Source organism: Salvia miltiorrhiza, chromosome 1 (assembly GCF_028751815.1).
Source record: "Salvia miltiorrhiza cultivar Shanhuang (shh) chromosome 1, IMPLAD_Smil_shh, whole genome shotgun sequence".
In the NCBI taxonomy this organism is placed as follows: Eukaryota; Viridiplantae; Streptophyta; class Magnoliopsida; order Lamiales; family Lamiaceae; genus Salvia; species Salvia miltiorrhiza.
The window spans coordinates 49,004,237-49,025,308 of record NC_080387.1 but is presented as its reverse complement, the minus strand read 5'-3'; the positions used below and the strand labels follow the sequence as shown (position 1 = coordinate 49,025,308).

The window sequence follows — 21,072 nt, the reverse complement described above, 5'->3', positions numbered from 1 at the left end:
GAGGTAGCAATGTTGCTACCCGGTTCCTTGTCTCAGAGATGGGTCCCACACTAATTTTTTACTATAATTTTTGTATGTTATTGTTTTGATTTTTTCTTTCTTTTTTTGCTTCTTTCTTTTTATGCAGGTATTCAAGTTGCTTTTTATTTATTTTGTTTCGATTTTTAGTTTTTTTTCGTTAGTTTTTATTTTCTTTTTTTTACCTTTGTTTTAAAATTCTAAACCCTGATCTATTTTGCTTTTGAGTTGCCTTCTGTTTATTTATTTTTCTGAGTTTCTGTTCTTTTTCTCGTTAATTATTTTAATTTTTTTTCTCTTTTTTTGTTACTTTTATTTTACAATCTTAGGTTCTGTTTTATTTTCCTTTTCATTTTATTAGCATAACTATAATTTTTAAATTATATTTTATTATTAAAAAATTAATTTATTTGTATAATTTTATTAATTTTATTGAAGTAAAATATAATATAAAAATTAAAATACACAACTTATATATATATATATATATATATATATTATGTGTCTATTATAGTAGAAGTAGTGATAATGATAGTGGCCTAGTGGGGTCTATGAATAGTTAAAAATGAGATAGTGGTACAGTGAAAAAAATATGAGGTAGTTGTTGAGGTAGCATACATGTGGCACCACTATGGAGTAGCTCTTAAAATATAAACCAAGTAATGTCCAACAATCAGAACCCATTAAGCAGGATTAACAATAGTAATAAGATGACATAAAAGGAAGTTTACAATTTTATTATGGGATCTGATTGACCAAATATCATCCCAATTCGCGATCACAAATGGCCGGCTGTTCTAACTTCTGATCATTCTCCAAACCATAATTAATCACTAATTAGGATTTGGCCATTTATTCTTCCCTTTTGGTTTACAAAACTTGTTAGGCAGATAATTAGCAGTCAGTAAACAAATTTGCATTTTAAGGAAAAAGTAAAAGAAAATAAAATTTTCAGCTGATTGATGTATGAAGCTAAAAGAAGATTTAATTACATGCAGAAGGCGAGAGGACGTATTCTTCCTCTGATTTTGCCATCTGTATGTTGATTTCCTGTCAACCATCGATTCAAGTTACCGAATCCCATCACAAAATCTCCATCATTTCTTCTGTTCTCTCTCTCTCTCAGTTTTGTTTTGTTTTCAAACTTGGCCTCTGTATTTCAAAGCGGTAGACACAAATGGAAAAGAAGAAAAAAGGCCCCAAACCAAGTAGACTCCAAGAAGAAGAGGTAAACAACAACAGCTTCGATGGTAGTGGTGGTAATAGCAAGAGAAGAAACTCAAGCGACAAAATGGAGAATGAAAAAAGAGCAGCGACGAAAAGAGGGAGGCCCCACAAACAACAGAGGCGCCAAGAAGAAGATTTGAACAACACCACCTTTGATTGTGCTGCTGCTAATATAAATGCTTCTTTTTCTTCTCAAGTACGCTATTTCTAACCCCTGTTTCTCTCACTCACTCTTTTTTTTTTTTTTTGGAATTTGATCTTTGTCTAGGACTAGGGCACCCTTATTATCTTCAATTTTAAGTATGTGTGGCTGTGTGTGAAGATGGAGACATGGAGTCCTGTTTTCTTGAAGCTTCTAGGAGAAGTGAAGGTTGATGTTAAGGATAAAAAATGTAACTTAGATACATAGCTTTGGTTTTCTGTTATACAATGTCGATATTCTTGCTACGAAAGGGATTGGAAGGAAAATCACAATATATGATCTGTATATATGGTAATTGAAGACACCATTTCTGCTTGGCGTTCTTTAGGTCAGTGTATAATGTTCTTGTTCTTGTTCATGTTAATATTTGTGGTGAATTGAAGTTTTATGCATAACCTGAAATGATATGAATTTGAACTGTGTGAGCACATGCATCCTTGAGGGATCTTTTCATGGTGAAAACTTGTGATTGCAATCAGTTAAACCCGTTTTGATTTTCTGTTGAAGATATACTTAGAAGGGAGGGAGCTAGAGAAGAAAATCAATCCTACCTTCTTGTTTCAGGCAGCTGATGTTTAGTGGACTTATTGTGACATACAATACAATATGCCATTCATGGTAGAATCATCTTTTCAAAAGCATGTTCTCATTGGAATTACTTTCTTAGGAATAGTATGAGTTCCTCGTTTCACCCCCGTTTTGATCAATCTTAGATGCCAGAAGTGGAGAGTGGTGGATCGTGGATGAATTAAGTGGAGGATGCAATTGTCATGAGTGATTTTCTTCTGTTTGATCATACTTTAGCGAAGTGTATTATTGTGTTAAATTAAGCATTCTTTTCTATGGTGGTGTATTGTTAGGGGCATGAGTCTGCATCACTGGATCAACCTAGGCCCCGAACCCGGTTTTCTATGTCATTTGGTAAAAAGAAAGCAGCAGTGAGCTCTCAATCAAGAATCCCACCTCATAGCATTGGTGGAAATTCTTCTGAAAATTCTAGCTTGTTGCTGGTGAAGCAGATCCTATTTGAATCTAACAGTATGGATAAAGCAAACCATGTTGCATTGGAAGCTAAGGTATTTAATGACTAACCTTTTGCATTAATGATTAGTTTCTTTGAAAACTTCACAAGATATATAGAATTTGATTGAAATGAAATGAAAGTTGAATGCTTTTGTAAAGCATTCACATTGAAGCATTTTAACATTTCCTTCCCTTTTTTCAAGGATACACATTCTGAACTTGAGAGTATAAGCCCTGATGAAGTTGTTGAAGCCCAGAAAGGTATGGACCCGAGGAAGAATGTGCTCGATTTGCAGAAATTTACATCTGAGCTGCTCGCCCAAACTCAGCAACCAGAATTGTCCTTCCAAGCAGGAGAAGCTTCTTCCTGCTCAGACGACCTTATGGTGAACAACAGTCTGCTCGAAAGGGAAGCTAATGTGGTCCCGAATATCTCTGCTCGAGCTAATGAGAATCCTACTACTACTCCAACTCGCAGCAAATCTCCTCAAAAACACGATGCCATGTCCGACTCCGGGGATGCCATGATCATCGATGTTGAGGGGTACAAAGTGAAGAAGGAAGTGGCGCCGCTCCTCAAGGCCATCTTCAACAAGTATGGAGACATTGCTAAGGAAAGCTCGTTTTCTACGGAGTTGCGCTCGTCCATTCTGGATCTGGTCTGCACCATTTATAAGAGGTTGGAAGGTTCAAAACTCATGCAGCTGACGGCGTTGGAGCTGGAGTCCATGCTCGGACAAATCGGAGACCTTAAACTTGTGAAGGTGGACGTCGGGTGGCTTCACGAGAGGCTGGAGCAGATATCCAAGGCTAGGCAGTTGTATGATGGGGCTTCGACGCTCGAGGATTTGAAGGCGAGGAGCGTCGGGGTCATCTGCGAGAAGCAGAGAGCAGTGCAGAAATGCGAGGAAGAGCTGCAGGCGTGCATGGCTGAGGCAATGAAGTTGCAAGAGAGGCTGCATCAGGAAAAGGAAGAACTGGATGCTGCTCGGACCCTCGCCGACCAAATCCATATCTCCGGTGGATCTTTGGTTTGGGGACTTGTTTAGTTTCAAATGCTGTTTTTTGGGATCTGATTTTGTCTGAATTTGCATGTTTTGCACCTGCTCATTTTCGAATGCTGCATTTTGCCTAATTTGAAATGTCAATGCTGTAGAATTTGTAATGCACTTTCCTCAAAATGGAATGTTATGAGTTTTGATTTGTTTTAGTTTAAAGCTGGAGAAGTAAGTTCTGCCTTTCTTAAAGAATGTTAGTTTTTCATGTAAGAGAATTCATATACTCATACAGCCTTGACATTAATTAAAAAATACAAAAATATGTCAAGAATAGAAATTCAAGATTAATTCTGGACCAAGATCTACATCTTTATTGGTGTTTGGTTTCAAATTTTGGTCAATCACGTATAATTCAAGACATCTCGATCTCCATTAAAAATATATACAATAAAAATATTTACATTTTTTTTTGTCTCTTGTTTATGTAATATTTTGAAGAAAATAATTCATAATCCACGTTGCATCTCATTGTGAGCAAATGAATACATGAAATCATTCGTAATTAAGCTTATGTCTAATATTCACAACCGCCTCAATTGGTAAAACACTTTCTTTTCAACTTTCAATTAATAAGTGGGGGTGCCGAGCAACTTAACGTGTGTGAGGTGTAATTCTAGAGAGAGAGAAATAGTAGAAACAAAACTTTAATTGGGCTTCTATTCAAACACACTTTGAATGCAAATGACGTGGAGTATTGTATGAGATCATTATATACATTAATTTTTATAAGACGATATTCATACTCAAATTTAAACACAATCACGGATGAATAAAATCACAAATGTTTCATCCAATCAATATAACGTCAAATCCGAATAATGGTTTGCGGCTATTGAAATGTGAAACATTCTTACACAAAATTTTATATTTAAAAGCTAGCTGCGTACTCATGATCATGAACAACGGATGCATCCAACAAAAAAAATACTCCCTCCGTCCATGAAAGAACTTCCTAGGAGGGAGTGGCACGGGTTTTAATAAAATGTTGTATAGTGTATTGAGAGTGGAGAAAAAGTTGTAAAGTGTATTGAGAGTGGAGAAAAAGTATTAATAATTTATTGTGTTGTTTTAATTAATGTTATTTGAGTGGTGGGAATTGTCTTAAAATGGGAGTATTTTTTAAGTGGTGGGGTATTGTCCCAAAATAGGAAAAAGTAGGAAGTTCTTTCGTGGACGTCCCGAAATAGAAAAATAGGAAGTTCTTTCGTGGACGGAGGGAGTACTAATATTCCTTCTGTCCACGACAAAATTTTTTAAGAGAAAGTGACACGAGTTTTAAAATAATGATGTTAAGTGTATTATAAGTGGTAAAAAGATGTTATAATTAAATGATGAAAATATGAAAATTAAGGGTAAATGAAGTATTGCTAGTGGTGTGTTGTATGATCTAAAAATAAAAAAGATTTTTTTTTGTAGACGTCTCTAAAAGGAAATTTAAAAAAATTTATTATTGAGGAAAGGAGTATTTCTTTTCATCCTGGAACACAAAATCTTCTTTTTATTTTCAACCGCCGACCAACAACTGTTGTCATCCGATCTGTCTCACGTGACCATCTCCACCTCGAGCTTTTCCATTTGATTCTGAAATACCATTACTTTTAATATTCAATATATTTTACATCTATATTTATTTAATTATTTTTCACAACTCTAAATATACAAAATCCTAAACTCCAATCGATCAAAGTAAAGTTAGTTACTGTCATCTTCATTTTGAATTCACGTAAAAGAAATACACGCATAGAGAAATCGAAAATGAAGATGAAAGTAATGGGTTAAATATAAGATTTGATGAATAGAGTGAGCAACATAATGGGATTGGTGCACGTGATTTGTGTTCCCCTCAATCTAATCGTACGTGGACAATGGCAGAGATTGGATTGGGTTTGAAATGTCAAGTTCGAAGGCGGCAGCCCCATTTATATTACTTGTATCTTATGCATTAAGTGATGAACCACACCTTCAAATTTCGATGCATGCATAAACATATTTACTTAATCTACAATACAAATATTTAATTATTTAATATCTTCGGAACACATGTTTCTTCGTCTCCTATTTTTCTTTATTCCCCTTCAAAGTATGTCTATGAATTAAAATGGAGTAATAAAAAGACGTAGACAGGAAAACAGGGTATATACTATATAGATCGGATCGAGTAGCTGAATCTAATAAGTAAAAGTATTCAAATAAAAATCATTATGATCTTATCTTTAGATTTGGATTGAATTGTAAAAATAGTCTAGTCTTTAAAATATTACAAAAATTGCTTAGTTTGTGAACGCGAATTTTGAATATAAAGTAACCTTATTGACTATTTACAAAGAGAGCATTCTCTCAGTCCTGCGAAGCTTGAATAATTTTTTTTTACAGAGATCGAGCGTGTGGCTCATATTTGTTGTAGTGAAACTTGATTGACCAAAAAAAAAATACATCAAATTAAATGGGACAATTCAAAAAAGAAAGTAGACTAAATCAAATGGGACGGATGAAGTCTCATGGATACCAAACAACTAAAGCCAAATAAGTTTGTTTTCTGTGCCTTATCATAGCTACCAAACAACCTATTATTTTATTTACAATAATTTTATTAATATTAATATTTAATATGATACCAGATTTTTTTTGGTATGGATGGAGAAAATGGAAGTAACATGGCACTAGTGTATTACCCGTCGAAATTCGACGGATACATATTTTTTGTAATTTATATATTTTATGTTATTCTTATGATAATTATATAAAATAATTTTTTATGTAAATTATTTATATAATTAATTAAATTAAATTAAATTAGTAATACATTTTAAATTATATTAATCTCAACAACTTTTAGCAATTAAATTATTAATTTTGTTGAGATCATAAAAATACCCATTAGTTTTCATATGAAATTTTATAAAAAGTTAACGCATAAGAAAAAAAAAAGAGTAGAAATACATATAAATTTGACACAGGTATGATGGCGGATTGATTTGTTGCATTTGTTGTTACAAGATTTATTAATTTTGTTCAATTTTGTTTTTTATTTTGCCTTTTGACCATAATTTTATATGGAGTTTGAAAAATCATAATTGAATTGTGAGTATCATATAATTCCGAACTTCTAAAAGCATAACTAATTATGAAAATAATCTCGCCTGATATTTAAAAGACCGTAATTGATTTATCGAACATCGTATCATTTGGAGTTTCAAGACCAACCAAGTTGTGGGCATCATCTCGTCGCAAACTTGACAGATCATCTCTAACTTCTGAGCATTATCTTGTCTGAAACTTGAAAGAGAATCATCTCGTCTAAAATTTGAAAGAGCATCATCTCGTCCGGAGTTTTGAGCATCATCTCATCTAGAGTTTGAGAGAGCATCATCAAATATGAAATTATATTCAACCATGACTCCAATTGTCAACTATCTAACAAACATAACTCTAACAATTTAGATATTTTATTTATATATGTAATTTTATTAGTTCAAACTCTAGAGAGAAAGAAATGAGAAGAGATCTTAAAGCAGTAAAAGAGAGAGCGTGTGCTTTATTTCATCATCGTAGGTATTTATAGGCATTACAGTCGGGGTAAAGTAGTAAATTCGTTTGGTCATCTATTCCGCATGCTCGCCATTAAACTAATTAAGGCTATTATTAGATTATAACTTGTCAGGTCGTTGTCCCCTAATTACAGAGCTGGATTATGTCCTCATCATCCCGCTCTGTCTAGTAGCTCTAGATTTCCTTCCTTGGGGCAGACTTTTACTCTTTGGCTCCGCTCTGCTAAATAGCTCCGCCTTCTGGTTAATTGTCTCTGACGTGTGGCTCCGCGCTCTGGCTCCAATAGCTTAGCTCTGACTCTGGATCTGGCGATTTGGCTTTGGCTCTGACTCTAACGACTTAGCTCTGACTCTAGATCTGGCGACTTGGCTCTGGCTCTGACTTTAATGACTTAGCTCTGGCATCTCTGCTCTGGCAGCTCTGCTCTGGCAACTTGGCTCTAGCCCTCTGGAAGCTCTTGTAGTAGCCCGCTATTTTATTTTATGATTAAGATTAGTAAATGCGATATTTAAATTATTGCATCCTCAGTTATTTTTAATCCAGTAATTAATTTCCTGTTAAGTTAGCCTAGATATTTGAATTTAATGCAATTGCATGTTATGATCGCAATCGAATTATTGAGCCAGTCAATAATTTATAATTTTAGATTTATAACTGACTTAGTAAAGTCAAGTTATTTTTTTTTACTTGCAATAGAAATATCATTTCTATGTATTTACCTTTATCACTCAAGTCGTGGATTTATTTCAGCTTGTGAAGTGAATTAAATCTACAGATTTAATTTAGATTTATTCTACAAGTCACGATGTTAATGGATGAGAAGTCAACAATCAAAATATGAGAATTTTTAGAGTATTTTGTATTTTTAGCAAGACCCGAGATTAATAACATATATAGATTTACCAACAGAGAATGATTTATTTTATTCATCACATCACAACTTTACAACTTATTATTCACTACATCCCTATTTTCTACCTACTACATCAAGAAAACAAACCAAACTTCCTACCTACTACATCAAGAAAAGAAAAGGGAAGGCATGCGTGTGGGAACAAAATCAGCCATTTTAGTAGACTACTCAAGTATAGCCATTAATGCACTCCTTCAAATAAACATATCAGCCAACAACACTCTTCATTCATTCCCTTAGACACCAGATTTTAGACACCAGATTTGAGAGAGAGTAAGATGATTTCTGCTGCCAAACCTTGAGAGGTAAGTTTTGATTCGAATTTCCTCCATTCCTCTTTAGTACCTCCTGAAATTGTCAAGAAACAATATTTGCTGTTTCAGCTTTCATCTCATTGAATCCAATCAACAACATCAGCTACCAACACAAAACAATTGCAAGGTATCTATACTAAGCTCCTTTATTTCGAATCCAGTTTGCATATCATCCAACAAGTATGTTATTTTCTAAAGAATTCAGAATAAGCATAAATAACATAATCTTTTATCCATATAGAATCAACAACCCATGACTTTCACACAAGGCAAAAACAATGAGAATTTCTTACGACACCTAGCAAAATCATGCCTAGTGTAATCTCCAGCATAAGCATAATCGGAGTATGGAAAACCAAGATTTCATAAGATAGAATGAAACTAGAGAACTTAGCTTTAAGATGTAGTGCCGGCTGCCGGTTCGGACGAACCCAAGGGGACGGCGAACCCCTGTTGCCGTGACGAACACCGAGAACAAAAACGGCGAACTCTCGATTATCTTGTCTGGATCAGAGCAACGGCAGCAGATGAGACCGGTGGCCGACGGCGTTTGACTCGCCGGAGATGGAGGAAGGCAGAGGATGAGGCTGAGACGCCGATTTAAGCGCGAAGTTAGGACTTTCACTCCGTTTGTTGTGGAGACCACCTATGCATCGTGTGTGTGAGACTCAGAGAGGAGAGGAACTTCCTCTGGCCGGGTTACAAAATCGGGACGGCGGAATCAGGCGAGGAAGCTCGCCTCGATACTTCGCAATTCGTGAAATCGAGAGAGAACAAGAGATCTCTTTGAGTGTTCTGCTCAGTGAAACCAAGAGGAGAGAAGACGCCGGACGGAGCTGGCGGAAGCTGAACGGCCGGGGAATGAGAAGCCGACCGGAGTTGAAGGGGAAGGCCGATCGGATTTTGGGAGAGAAAACCCGTTTCAAACTTCAAGGGAGAATTGGGGCTTTGCTTTCCCTTCGTGGAAGAGACGAGGAGCGAGGCAGGCAGACCGGTGCCAGGGTCCGGAGCAACGGCCGCTCGACGGAGGCAGCAGACGCCGACCGGAGCAGAAGGCGGCGACTTTTGGGCGAAGAAGAAAGTTAGGGCTCGACCAGGTCTTCGCTGATATGGTGAACTGAGGAGGAAGTGAGGCGAGGGGAGAAGGTACGTCTCGCCGTCGACCTCGCCGGAGTTCGGAGCCACGGCGGCGAGCCCCCCTCAGCGGAGAGGGAGTCTTCGACTGATATGAGGGAGAGGAGTCGACTGATTTCTGTGAGAGAGGAGAGAGGGCCGACTAATTAGAGAATGAAAGAGAGAGAGATTCAATTGGGCCCTATTTTATTTTCCCTTGGGCCGAAATGTTGGGCCTTCTTTTAACTGTTGTGGGCTGCAGATTATTTGATGATGGACTGGTCTTCCAAATCACTTAAGCCCAGATCCCCTTTTAATTAAGGCCCTTGTTTTTATTTTAATTGGGCTGTTATATTATCTTAGCTGGGCCTTGATTGATTAATTTATTTGAGCCCAACTATTCATTATTTATTCATTTGGGCCAAGAGTTATTTAATTACTTAAGCCAATGAATTATTTCAATTGAGCCTTTCATATTAATTATCCAAGCCCACTTCTATTTAATTAATTATTGGGCTGCCTTATGTTGAGCCTTTTAATTATTCGAACTCATAAAATTTCAAATTCTCATTATTAAGCCTGATTAATTATGAGGTTATAAAGCGAATAAGCTGAAGTATTTATTTATTTTTCTATCGACTACGAGGAGCGGGATTTATTTAATCGGCGGATTAGAACACCCTGAAGAGAACGGATTAATTTTAATTAATTATCCGGCTTCATGAGACGAGACTTAGCTTCTGTTTAAATCCGATAGCCTGGGTTAACAATAGAATTTCCATGATTATTATTTCAGAATAATAATTCATGCATAAAAGGATCATGCATCGTTAATTCCGTATTTTCATTATTTGAGGATTTTACTCGAGCAGTATCTTATTTATATTCTCGTAATAAAGGTCAAGCACGAGATTAATAATCAGTCAAGGAGCTAATGTACCACAGAAAGTTTCTATCAGGTGGGCATTACTTTCATATATATCAAATGAGTTTAAATATTACGTTCAAGCAAGTTATTTCATGATTAAATTAATTGAAGTTATTTCCAATATTGTCTTGCCATAAAATATTTAAATTTCAGTATGATATCTATCTGATGTGACTTTTATCATGTAATCGAATTCGGGTCTTGAGCAGTTGATAGCTATCCTGCCAGGGCTAGTGTACACCAGTGACCGTGAGTCATCTAGCGGGTTGGCCGGTCAAGTGTTCGTGAGAGGTGGCCACCTCTCCGGCACACAGTTCCAGATATGATAGATTACAAGAGAACTTAGACTGATCAGTCGAACTTTAAGAATCACAAATGAATTTAGTAAGCTTGGGCCTTTTAGCTAAAACTCCCTTGCTGTACTGTTTATGATGGCATGACAATTTACAGTTTTGAAGCATGTATTTTTATAATTAGGCATACGTGCCCACTGAGTACTCTCGTACTCAGCCCTGCATATATTTCTAAATGTGCAGGTTGAGCAGTGGCTGATGAAGATGAAGTGAAGAGCGGAGCTTTTGTCAAAAGTTAAATGAATGAACTCTTGGATACATGTCTTCATACATGTAATCAGATTATGTTATTCCGCTGCGTATTCTTAAGTAATAAGTCTTTTGAATTAAGTCGGATTTATCCGAACTTACTAGTTAATTGAATCTTTGTGGCTAAACATAAGTTATATTATAAATGTCCCCTTCGCTGTCAAAGATTAAGTTCGATCCTTCATTATATATTTACCCTTTCTATCCCCGCTTCTAATCTTCCTCCCTTAGTCATGGTTTTCCGACTTAATTATCCTTAATTAAGTCCGGTCGTGACAGAATGGTATCAGAGCAGTTCGTTTGCTCTGAATCCAAGAGTTACCCAATTAGTCCTAAATTTGATATTAGTATAAAAGAGTCAGTCAACAAAAGCTCATCACTTCATCACATCGTCACGCTCAACAAGAAAGAAAGAGGTAATGATTTTTTTTATCAAACGTTGAAAAGTTCACGTTTTATGCGAATGTATAGATGCTTATATTTAAGTTTTATGTCTTATTGATTGATTAGATATCTCAATAAACTTAGAAATATTAAGAATGCATGATCACTGTTACGAAAGAACAGTAGAAGGTAGAAATTCAGTTATCTTTCACTATAGCCATAGTGAAGAGCTAAGCAAGAGGAAGAACATCAAATGTCACTTGAAGAGACCGAGAATTCAATGAGAAAAATGCAATGAGACGAAAAGAAGAGTGTCACACATGAGTCTGTGATACGGGCATAGTTCCTTATTCAGACTATTCGCCCGTGATAAAATACCGAACCAACTATTGCTTGACCCGACAAGAACTTACTTGAGACATTGCTCATAGTGATGAGTAGCTAGCAGTTGCGTAATGAGCTAAGCCTCATTTCAAGCCCCTCAATTATCACCAGTTATGGCGTGAAGAGAACCTTCATGATTTATGAGTGAACTATAGAATTAGACTCACATAGAGTCATAAAGCTTAGTATAATGATGTTATAGTGTTGCAATTAGAACTGTCACCTTATAATTTCAGATATTCGGAACCTTTTTACATTACACATGAGCATGATTTAGAACCCCTATTGATTATGATCGCCTACTACGAACCGGAAGGACGAGATGTGACATGGGTAACTAGAAGTTACCGACCATTATGATCGACCAGAGAAATTTATACAAGTGCGTAAGACGAGAGGAGTTCCCGAAAATATTTTAGAGTTTAACAAGAGTTAAAAGTATCGACAATGGTTCGATGCTAAAGTCAATATATTGAGATTCTAATGAGACCCTAAGGGTATACTCAAGTTAAGTTTACATACCTTAGCTGATCAGGGACATTTCCCCGGCTAGAATGTCTCGAGTGGAACATCCAGTCTAGTAATCAGAATGAAAGTAATAACTAAAGTTGTTCCATGATTTAGTATTGTGTGTGGTGACACAGACCTTGTAAAGATGCTCAGAGATGCAAAATCTATTTCCTGTAAAGGCGTGAGAGAGTGCTTCGAATTACATAAATGCATTACAAGCATTATGAGAATGAACGCTAGATACAAGAAGTACGACATTAGGATCGTTCAAAGGATGAATATTGAATAAGGTCGAATGTGTTTGAATGGTCTTGTTTCGTGTAAAAAAAAAAAAAGATTTTAAGAAAAAAGTGTTGATTTTAGGAGGAAAACCCCAAGCTTGGGAAGCTTCAGCATATTCTCAAGGATAAATTTTAGATGTGAAAAAAAAAAAAAAAAAAAAAAAAAAGTGGAGATCTCAGACCAGAAGTACCTTTTGCAGCCAATAAACAAAGAGTTACCAAGTTCGGAAAAGTAATTCCGTGTGACTGAGAAGTAATTGTGTTGGACCTGGCCAGTCCACATGACCAAAATCTCAGTAGTCGTCATATATGGGTCTCTAAACCTATATATATTTAAACTTTCATCTGAAAAGCCAAACGGGTTTCGATTATTAGGTCATTTCGTTTCGACCTCCTAGTCAATTCATTTCTACCCTGAGGTCATTCCTTTTCAATCATTTGACAAAATTTTTGATTCACTTTGCATAATTGCCATTTGTGACTTTAATCATTGTGGTTTATTAGTTGTTAGTAGATTTTCGGTGACCTAAAGACAAACAAGTATTCACTAGATTAAATCCATCAGACACGTATGCCTCGACCCAAGGGTCAATCACGTGATGCAACTAGACCATCTCTTACGGATTTGGTAGAACGTTATTATTTTTAGAAAACAATGATTGTTCTGATGCTTTGGTATGCCCTATGTTGGCTTAGTTATGTTTGACTAGTATTTGTACGGAAAGATTGGCTCCGTGACCAAATTCGTTAGTGATGGCATTGTTAGACAACCAGTTCATCATGAGTAGTACTTGAATGGATCAGTATATCCAGATCCAGATGTTGATGAAAAAGTTCTCATCGAAGGAATTTTCTTATGTCTATTTAGCGACCTTATCGGTCTTTTGCGACAAGTCACTTCCGCCACATTTTACTTATATGCTTATACAAGGAAGAGTGCGAGCAAGATTTGAGAATCAAGAAACGGTTTACAGAAGCGATGATATGCATAGGTATGTAATAATGACTATATGTCAACTCATCAGTATGCCACCAAAATAAGGGCGTCCGAGAAGAGGAGGACGAATTCTGCGAGATAATGAAAGAGGCCCAGTACCATGGCTAGAACAATATAGTGCCACCAACCATACAGCAAAAACGTAGAATAGAAGAATTATTTTGATGAGAAAACCCACATGTCTTCGATAGGATAGGAGATCCAACGAAGGTTGAGACTTGGGTACAAGCTAGTGAGCGCATCTTCAAATTCTTGCGCTGCACAGATCATAAACGTCTTACTTGCGTATTCTTTCAGCTGACTTATGGTAGGAAGCAAGGAGGAAGACAATGACAACTGAACAATTAGGGAATTTGACGTGGGAATAGTTTAAGATGGAAATATATGATAAGTATACAACCAAAAGCTATTGCAAAAAGAAAGAAATGGAATTTTACAATCCTAAGTAGGGAAGAACAACAATTACTCCATACGACATGATGTTATGTGATATGTCAAGATATGCGCTCGAGCAAGTAGACACATATGAAAAGATGGTTAAAAGAATTCGGCGTCGGACTGAGGCATGAGATTAGAATGGCTTTGGCAAGCCATGGTGGATCGTCTTACGTTGAGTCGCTTAGCAAAGCGTTAGGCATTGAGGCAGCTATGCTGGGAGAGAGACCAGCAACTGCGCCTACGTCTGCACCTCCACAGACTCAGGCTCAGAACTTTTGAAAAAAAAATGGGATATAGTAACCCTAGCCAAGCTAAGAAAAGGCCATGGCAGGGGCAGACATCCCAACAACTTGACTATGACACATCTAAACAGATGGGGGATAACAAGTATGGGACTCCACCCTGCCCAAAGTGGAACAAGAACCATGGGAAACTCTCCAGGACTGGTAATGAAGGTTGTTGCATAGTAACTGGAATGAACATTATACAAATCGTTACCCGAATAAGCAACAAAGGGCGGGTCTCAGGCTAAACTCGCCTGTTCAGACTCTGCATTTGAGCAATCCAAGCTTTGCCCAACCATACCAAGAGCAGTAACCACACCAGCGATAGTAACAACAACAATAATAGCACATGTGTGCTTGAATTTAGAGCTAAGCATAAAAATTATTCAAGTTGGAGTGAACAACTCGTATGTTATGCCGATGAGAGACTTATACATAATTTTAGGAATGGAATGGATAGTTGAGAACTATGCCACCATCATTTGCAATGAAAGTCAAATTTCTTTTCGACCACGGGAAAAAAAACTGACACGTTTTCATGGGATCAGCATGGGTAGGAGAAAGACGATCATCTCCGCCCCTCAAGCAACAAAGATGATAAGAAAATGGTGTCCACCCTACCTTGTGTACTTGCACAGAAAAAAAAAAAAAAAAAAAAAAAACCGAGAAAAGTATAGGAGACGAGACAATCGTACGTGAATTTCCAAATGTTTCCTGGAGATTTCACCGGGGTGCACCCGTTCTTTTATAAAGAATAAAGATGGCACATTGAGAATGTGTATCCTCTACCGAGGATATACATCAACTTATGGAGAGTTGAACAAGGTGACACTCAAGGACAAGTATCCTCTATCGAGGATAAACGACTTCTTCAAGCAGCTCAGAGGAGATAGTGTGTCCTCAAAGCTAGATTTAAGGTCTAGGTACCATCAACTATAAATTTGATAAGAAGATGTACCCAAGATGGTCTTCCGAACCAGATATAGACACTATGAGTTCGTAGTGGTGTCATTTGGATTGACCAATGCACCAGCCATGTTCGTGGACTTCATGAACCGAGTGTTCCATCCATACTTAGGCAAGTTGTCTTAGTCTTCGTAGATGATGTCTTGATCTACTCGAGGAACGAGAAGGACCATGAGAAACACCTGAGGATAGTCCTAAAAACATTGAAAACAAAGCATCTTTATGCTAAGTTCTGCAAGTGCGATTTTTGGCTCAACAAAGTCACGTTTCCGGGACATATTATCTCATTAGAAAGGATCAAAGTGCACCCTGAAGAAGTACAAGTTGTACATGAGTGGAGATCGCCTACTAACCTCAATGAGATCAAAAGTTTCTTGGAATTAGCAGGTTGCTATAAGAGATTCATAGAAGGATTTTCCAAATAGCAAGACCAATGACCCAATTACTCAGGAAGGGAATTAAATTTCATTGGACAGAAGTATGTGAGAAAAGATTTCAAGAAGCTCAAGGAGAAGTTAACCATAGCTGTTCCAACAGCTGACAAAGAATATATGATTTATACAGACGTGTCCAAGGAGAGTACTTAGTTGCATGTTAACGCAAGAAGGAAGAGTGACAACATACGCATCACGGTAGCATTAACCACATGAATTGAACTAGCCAACTCATAAACTAGAATTAACTGCAGTAAGGACAACACCTATATGAAGTCAGGTGCGAGATATTCACAGACCATAAAAATCTGTAATATTTTTGAGCAAGAAGATCTTAACATGAGACAGTAAAGATGGCTCTAACTAGCGAAGGACTGTGACTGTAGTATTAACTACCACCCATGCAAGGCTAACTAGGTAGACGATTCCTTGAGTCGTAAGACTCAACTTAAGTTGGGATCTCCCCTCACTCAGGAAAAGGAACTCATGAAAGATTTTAGTAGAATGAATTTAGAAGTGGTTCAACCACTAGAATCTGTAGAAGGGATTATTGCCACGATGGTAATAACACCCAACTTTATAGGAAAGCTGATAATACGCAAAGAAGGAATGAGACCTTGGAGAAAATACGTTTAGCAATAAGATCAGGCAAGCCTAGACGTACCATGAGACGTGGATAATGCGTTAATGTTCATGAAAGATTGTATATCCCCCATGATGACAAACTCAAAGATGAGATAACGAGTAAGGCTCATGACCCGCCGTATACTGCCCACCCGGAAAGCACAAAATGTATCAGGACTTAGAGAAAATTTTTGGTGAAAAGGTTCGAAGAAAGATATAGCTTCATTTGTTGAGGAATGCCTAGCATGCCAACAAGCGAAGCTTTGCACTAAAGACCATGTGGAAGCTACAACAATTGAACATTTCAAAATGAAAATGGGAGCACATTGCAAGAGAGGTAATAGTGGAGTGACTCACGAAATGCGCTCGTTTTGAACCAATACTGATCGCATACGGATCAGACAAACTAGCCCAATTATATGTCTGAAAAATTATGCGTTGCACGGCGTGCCCGTGTCAATTACTTCAAACAACGATTCGAACACCCAGACTGTAGATAAACTTGCATAAGGAATTAGGCACAAGATTTAATTTCAGTGCTATCTTCCACCCACAAACAGATGGACAGTTTGAGATAACAATTCAGATTCTCAAAGACATGTTAAAAGTAGTAGAACTAGATAGAGGTGGGAGTGAGGAATCAATGTTACCATTGATTGAGTTTGCCTATAACAATAGTTATCAGGCAAACGTCGATATGGCGTCTTATACGGCATTATGTGGAATAAAATGCAAATCACCATTTTATTGAGATGAAATAGGTGAAAGGATAATTTGAGGGCCAAATATGACTGGCGAAATGAGTGAGATAGTTTGTCATATTAAGATAAAGAATAAAATAAGCACAAGATAGACAGAAATCGTATGCTGATACGCGCCGAACTAAGTTAGATTTTAAAGTAGGAGGCAAAGTCTTCCTAAAAGTATTACCCTCCAAGGGAATAACTAGGATTGACGTAAAAGAAAAGATTACACCACAACTTGTGCGACCATATGAGATTTTAGAAAATAGGCCCAATAGCCTATAGATTAGTGTTACCGCCAAGTTATGAGAATGTCCAATGTTTTTCACATATCCCAATTCAAGAAGTATGTTTTGGATCCAAATGACGTGATCCACCCAAAACGAAATGGTCCTTAGCTCAAATTTGAGCTATGAAGAAAAGCCAAAAGACATCTTGGATCGTTAAGAGCAACCGCTTAGAAACGAGTTCATCACTTTGGTGAAAATCCATGGAGACACCATGGATAAGAAGAAACTACATGAAAATTTGAAGGTAAGATGCTAGAAAGATATCAGAACTGGTGCGATAATATGCAAATTTCGGGACGAAATTTTTGTTAAGGGGGGGTAGTATGTAGTAGCCCGCTATTTTATTTTATGATTAAGATTAGTAAATGCGATATTTAAATTATTGCATCCTCAGTTATTTTTAATCCAGTAATTAATTTCCTGTTAAGTTAGCCTAGATATTTGAATTTAATGCAATTGCATGTTATGATCGCAATCGAATTATTGAGCCAGTCAATAATTTATAATTTTAGATTTATAACTGACTTAGTAAAGTCAAGTTATTTTTTTTTACTTGCAATAGAAATATCATTTCTATGTATTTACCTTTATCACTCAAGTCGTGGATTTATTTCAGCTTGTGAAGTGAATTAAATCTACAGATTTAATTTAGATTTATTCTACAAGTCACGATGTTAATGGATGAGAAGTCAACAATCAAAATATGAGAATTTTTAGAGTATTTTGTATTTTTAGCAAGACCCGAGATTAATAACATATATAGATTTACCAACAGAGAATGATTTATTTTATTCATCACATCACAACTTTACAACTTATTATTCACTACATCCCTATTTTCTACCTACTACATCAAGAAAACAAACCAAACTTCCTACCTACTACATCAAGAAAAGAAAAGGGAAGGCATGCGTGTGGGAACAAAATCAGCCATTTTAGTAGACTACTCAAGTATAGCCATTAATGCACTCCTTCAAATAAACATATCAGCCAACAACACTCTTCATTCATTCCCTTAGACACCAGATTTTAGACACCAGATTTGAGAGAGAGTAAGATGATTTCTGCTGCCAAACCTTGAGAGGTAAGTTTTGATTCGAATTTCCTCCATTCCTCTTTAGTACCTCCTGAAATTGTCAAGAAACAATATTTGCTGTTTCAGCTTTCATCTCATTGAATCCAATCAACAACATCAGCTACCAACACAAAACAATTGCAAGGTATCTATACTAAGCTCCTTTATTTCGAATCCAGTTTGCATATCATCCAACAAGTATGTTATTTTCTAAAGAATTCAGAATAAGCATAAATAACATAATCTTTTATCCATATAGAATCAACAACCCATGACTTTCACACAAGGCAAAAACAATGAGAATTTCTTACGACACCTAGCAAAATCATGCCTAGTGTAATCTCCAGCATAAGCATAATCGGAGTATGGAAAACCAAGATTTCATAAGATAGAATGAAACTAGAGAACTTAGCTTTAAGATGTAGTGCCGGCTGCCGGTTCGGACGAACCCAAGGGGACGGCGAACCCCTGTTGCCGTGACGAACACCGAGAACAAAAACGGCGAACTCTCGATTATCTTGTCTGCATCAGAGCAACGGCAGCAGATGAGACCGGTGGCCGACGGCGTTTGACTCGCCGGAGATGGAGGAAGGCAGAGGATGAGGCTGAGACGCCGATTTAAGCGCGAAGTTAGGACTTTCACTCCGTTTGTTGTGGAGACCACCTATGCATCGTGTGTGTGAGACTCAGAGAGGAGAGGAACTTCCTCTGGCCGGGTTACAAAATCGGGACGGCGGAATCAGGCGAGGAAGCTCGCCTCGATACTTCGCAATTCGTGAAATCGAGAGAGAACAAGAGATCTCTTTGAGTGTTCTGCTCAGTGAAACCAAGAGGAGAGAAGACGCCGGACGGAGCTGGCGGAAGCTGAACGGCCGGGGAATGAGAAGCCGACCGGAGTTGAAGGGGAAGGCCGATCGGATTTTGGGAGAGAAAACCCGTTTCAAACTTCAAGGGAGAATTGGGGCTTTGCTTTCCCTTCGTGGAAGAGACGAGGAGCGAGGCAGGCAGACCGATGCCAGGGTCCGGAGCAACGGCCGCTCGACGGAGGCAGCAGACGCCGACCGGAGCAGAAGGCGGCGACTTTTGGGCGAAGAAGAAAGTTAGGGCTCGACCAGGTCTTCGCTGATATGGTGAACTGAGGAGGAAGTGAGGCGAGGGGAGAAGGTACGTCTCGCCGTCGACCTCGCCGGAGTTCGGAGCCACGGCGGCGAGCCCCCCTCAGCGGAGAGGGAGTCTTCGACTGATATGAGGGAGAGGAGTCGACTGATTTCTGTGAGAGAGGAGAGAGGGCCGACTAATTAGAGAATGAAAGAGAGAGAGATTCAATTGGGCCCTATTTTATTTTCCCTTGGGCCGAAATGTTGGGCCTTCTTTTAACTGTTGTGGGCTGCAGATTATTTGATGATGGACTGGTCTTCCAAATCACTTAAGCCCAGATCCCCTTTTAATTAAGGCCCTTGTTTTTATTTTAATTGGGCTGTTATATTATCTTAGCTGGGCCTTGATTGATTAATTTATTTGAGCCCAACTATTCATTATTTATTCATTTGGGCCAAGAGTTATTTAATTACTTAAGCCAATGAATTATTTCAATTGAGCCTTTCATATTAATTATCCAAGCCCACTTCTATTTAATTAATTATTGGGCTGCCTTATGTTGAGCCTTTTAATTATTCGAACTCATAAAATTTCAAATTCTCATTATTAAGCCTGATTAATTATGAGGTTATAAAGCGAATAAGCTGAAGTATTTATTTATTTTTCTATCGACTACGAGGAGCGGGATTTATTTAATCGGCGGATTAGAACACCCTGAAGAGAACGGATTAATTTTAATTAATTATCCGGCTTCATGAGACGAGACTTAGCTTCTGTTTAAATCCGATAGCCTGGGTTAACAATAGAATTTCCATGATTATTATTTCAGAATAATAATTCATGCATAAAAGGATCATGCATCGTTAATTCCGTATTTTCATTATTTGAGGATTTTACTCGAGCAGTATCTTATTTATATTCTCGTAATAAAGGTCAAGCACGAGATTAATAATCAGTCAAGGAGCTAATGTACCACAGAAAGTTTCTATCAGGTGGGCATTACTTTCATATATATCAAATGAGTTTAAATATTACGTTCAAGCAAGTTATTTCATGATTAAATTAATTGAAGTTATTTCCAATATTGTCTTGCCATAAAATATTTAAATTTCAGTATGATATCTATCTGATGTGACTTTTATCATGTAATCGAATTCGGGTCTTGAGCAGTTGATAGCTATCCTGCCAGGGCTAGTGTACACCAGTGACCGTGAGTCATCTAGCGGGTTGGCCGGTCAAGTGTTCGTGAGAGGTGGCCACCTCTCCGGCACACAGTTCCAGATATGATAGATTACAAGAGAACTTAGACTGATCAGTCGAACTTTAAGAATCACAAATGAATTTAGTAAGCTTGGGCCTTTTAGCTAAAACTCCCTTGCTGTACTGTTTATGATGGCATGACAATTTACAGTTTTGAAGCATGTATTTTTATAATTAGGCATACGTGCCCACTGAGTACTCTCGTACTCAGCCCTGCATATATTTCTAAATGTGCAGGTTGAGCAGTGGCTGATGAAGATGAAGTGAAGAGCGGAGCTTTTGTCAAAAGTTAAATGAATGAACTCTTGGATACATGTCTTCATACATGTAATCAGATTATGTTATTCCGCTGCGTAT

At 37.4% G+C, this 21,072-nt stretch overlaps 1 protein-coding gene across 1 annotated transcript; it reads left to right on the top strand.

Annotated features, from left to right (window-relative positions):
- The first annotated feature begins 1,036 nt into the window (after nt 1–1,036).
- Nucleotides 1,037–3,680, top strand: LOC130988974 (uncharacterized). The gene is made up of 3 exons (XM_057912964.1): nt 1,037–1,441; nt 2,308–2,523; nt 2,674–3,680. Exons 1-3 carry the CDS (start codon nt 1,196–1,198, stop codon nt 3,517–3,519), a joined length of 1,308 nt encoding a protein of 435 aa, XP_057768947.1. The 5' UTR covers nt 1,037–1,195; the 3' UTR covers nt 3,520–3,680.
- The last annotated feature ends 17,392 nt before the right edge of the window (nt 3,681–21,072 follow it).

What these genes read in the sequence shown, in the direction of transcription:
- LOC130988974 (XM_057912964.1), top strand. Translation starts at nt 1,196, where the DNA reads ATGGAAAAGAAGAAAAAAGGCCCCAAACCAAGTAGACTCCAAGAAGAA. An exon ending in ATGCTTCTTTTTCTTCTCAA is followed by an intron (nt 1,442 to 2,307) that starts GTACGCTATTTC and finishes GTGTATTGTTAG; the next exon opens with GGGCATGAGTCTGCATCACT. An exon ending in ATGTTGCATTGGAAGCTAAG is followed by an intron (nt 2,524 to 2,673) that starts GTATTTAATGAC and finishes CCTTTTTTCAAG; the next exon opens with GATACACATTCTGAACTTGA.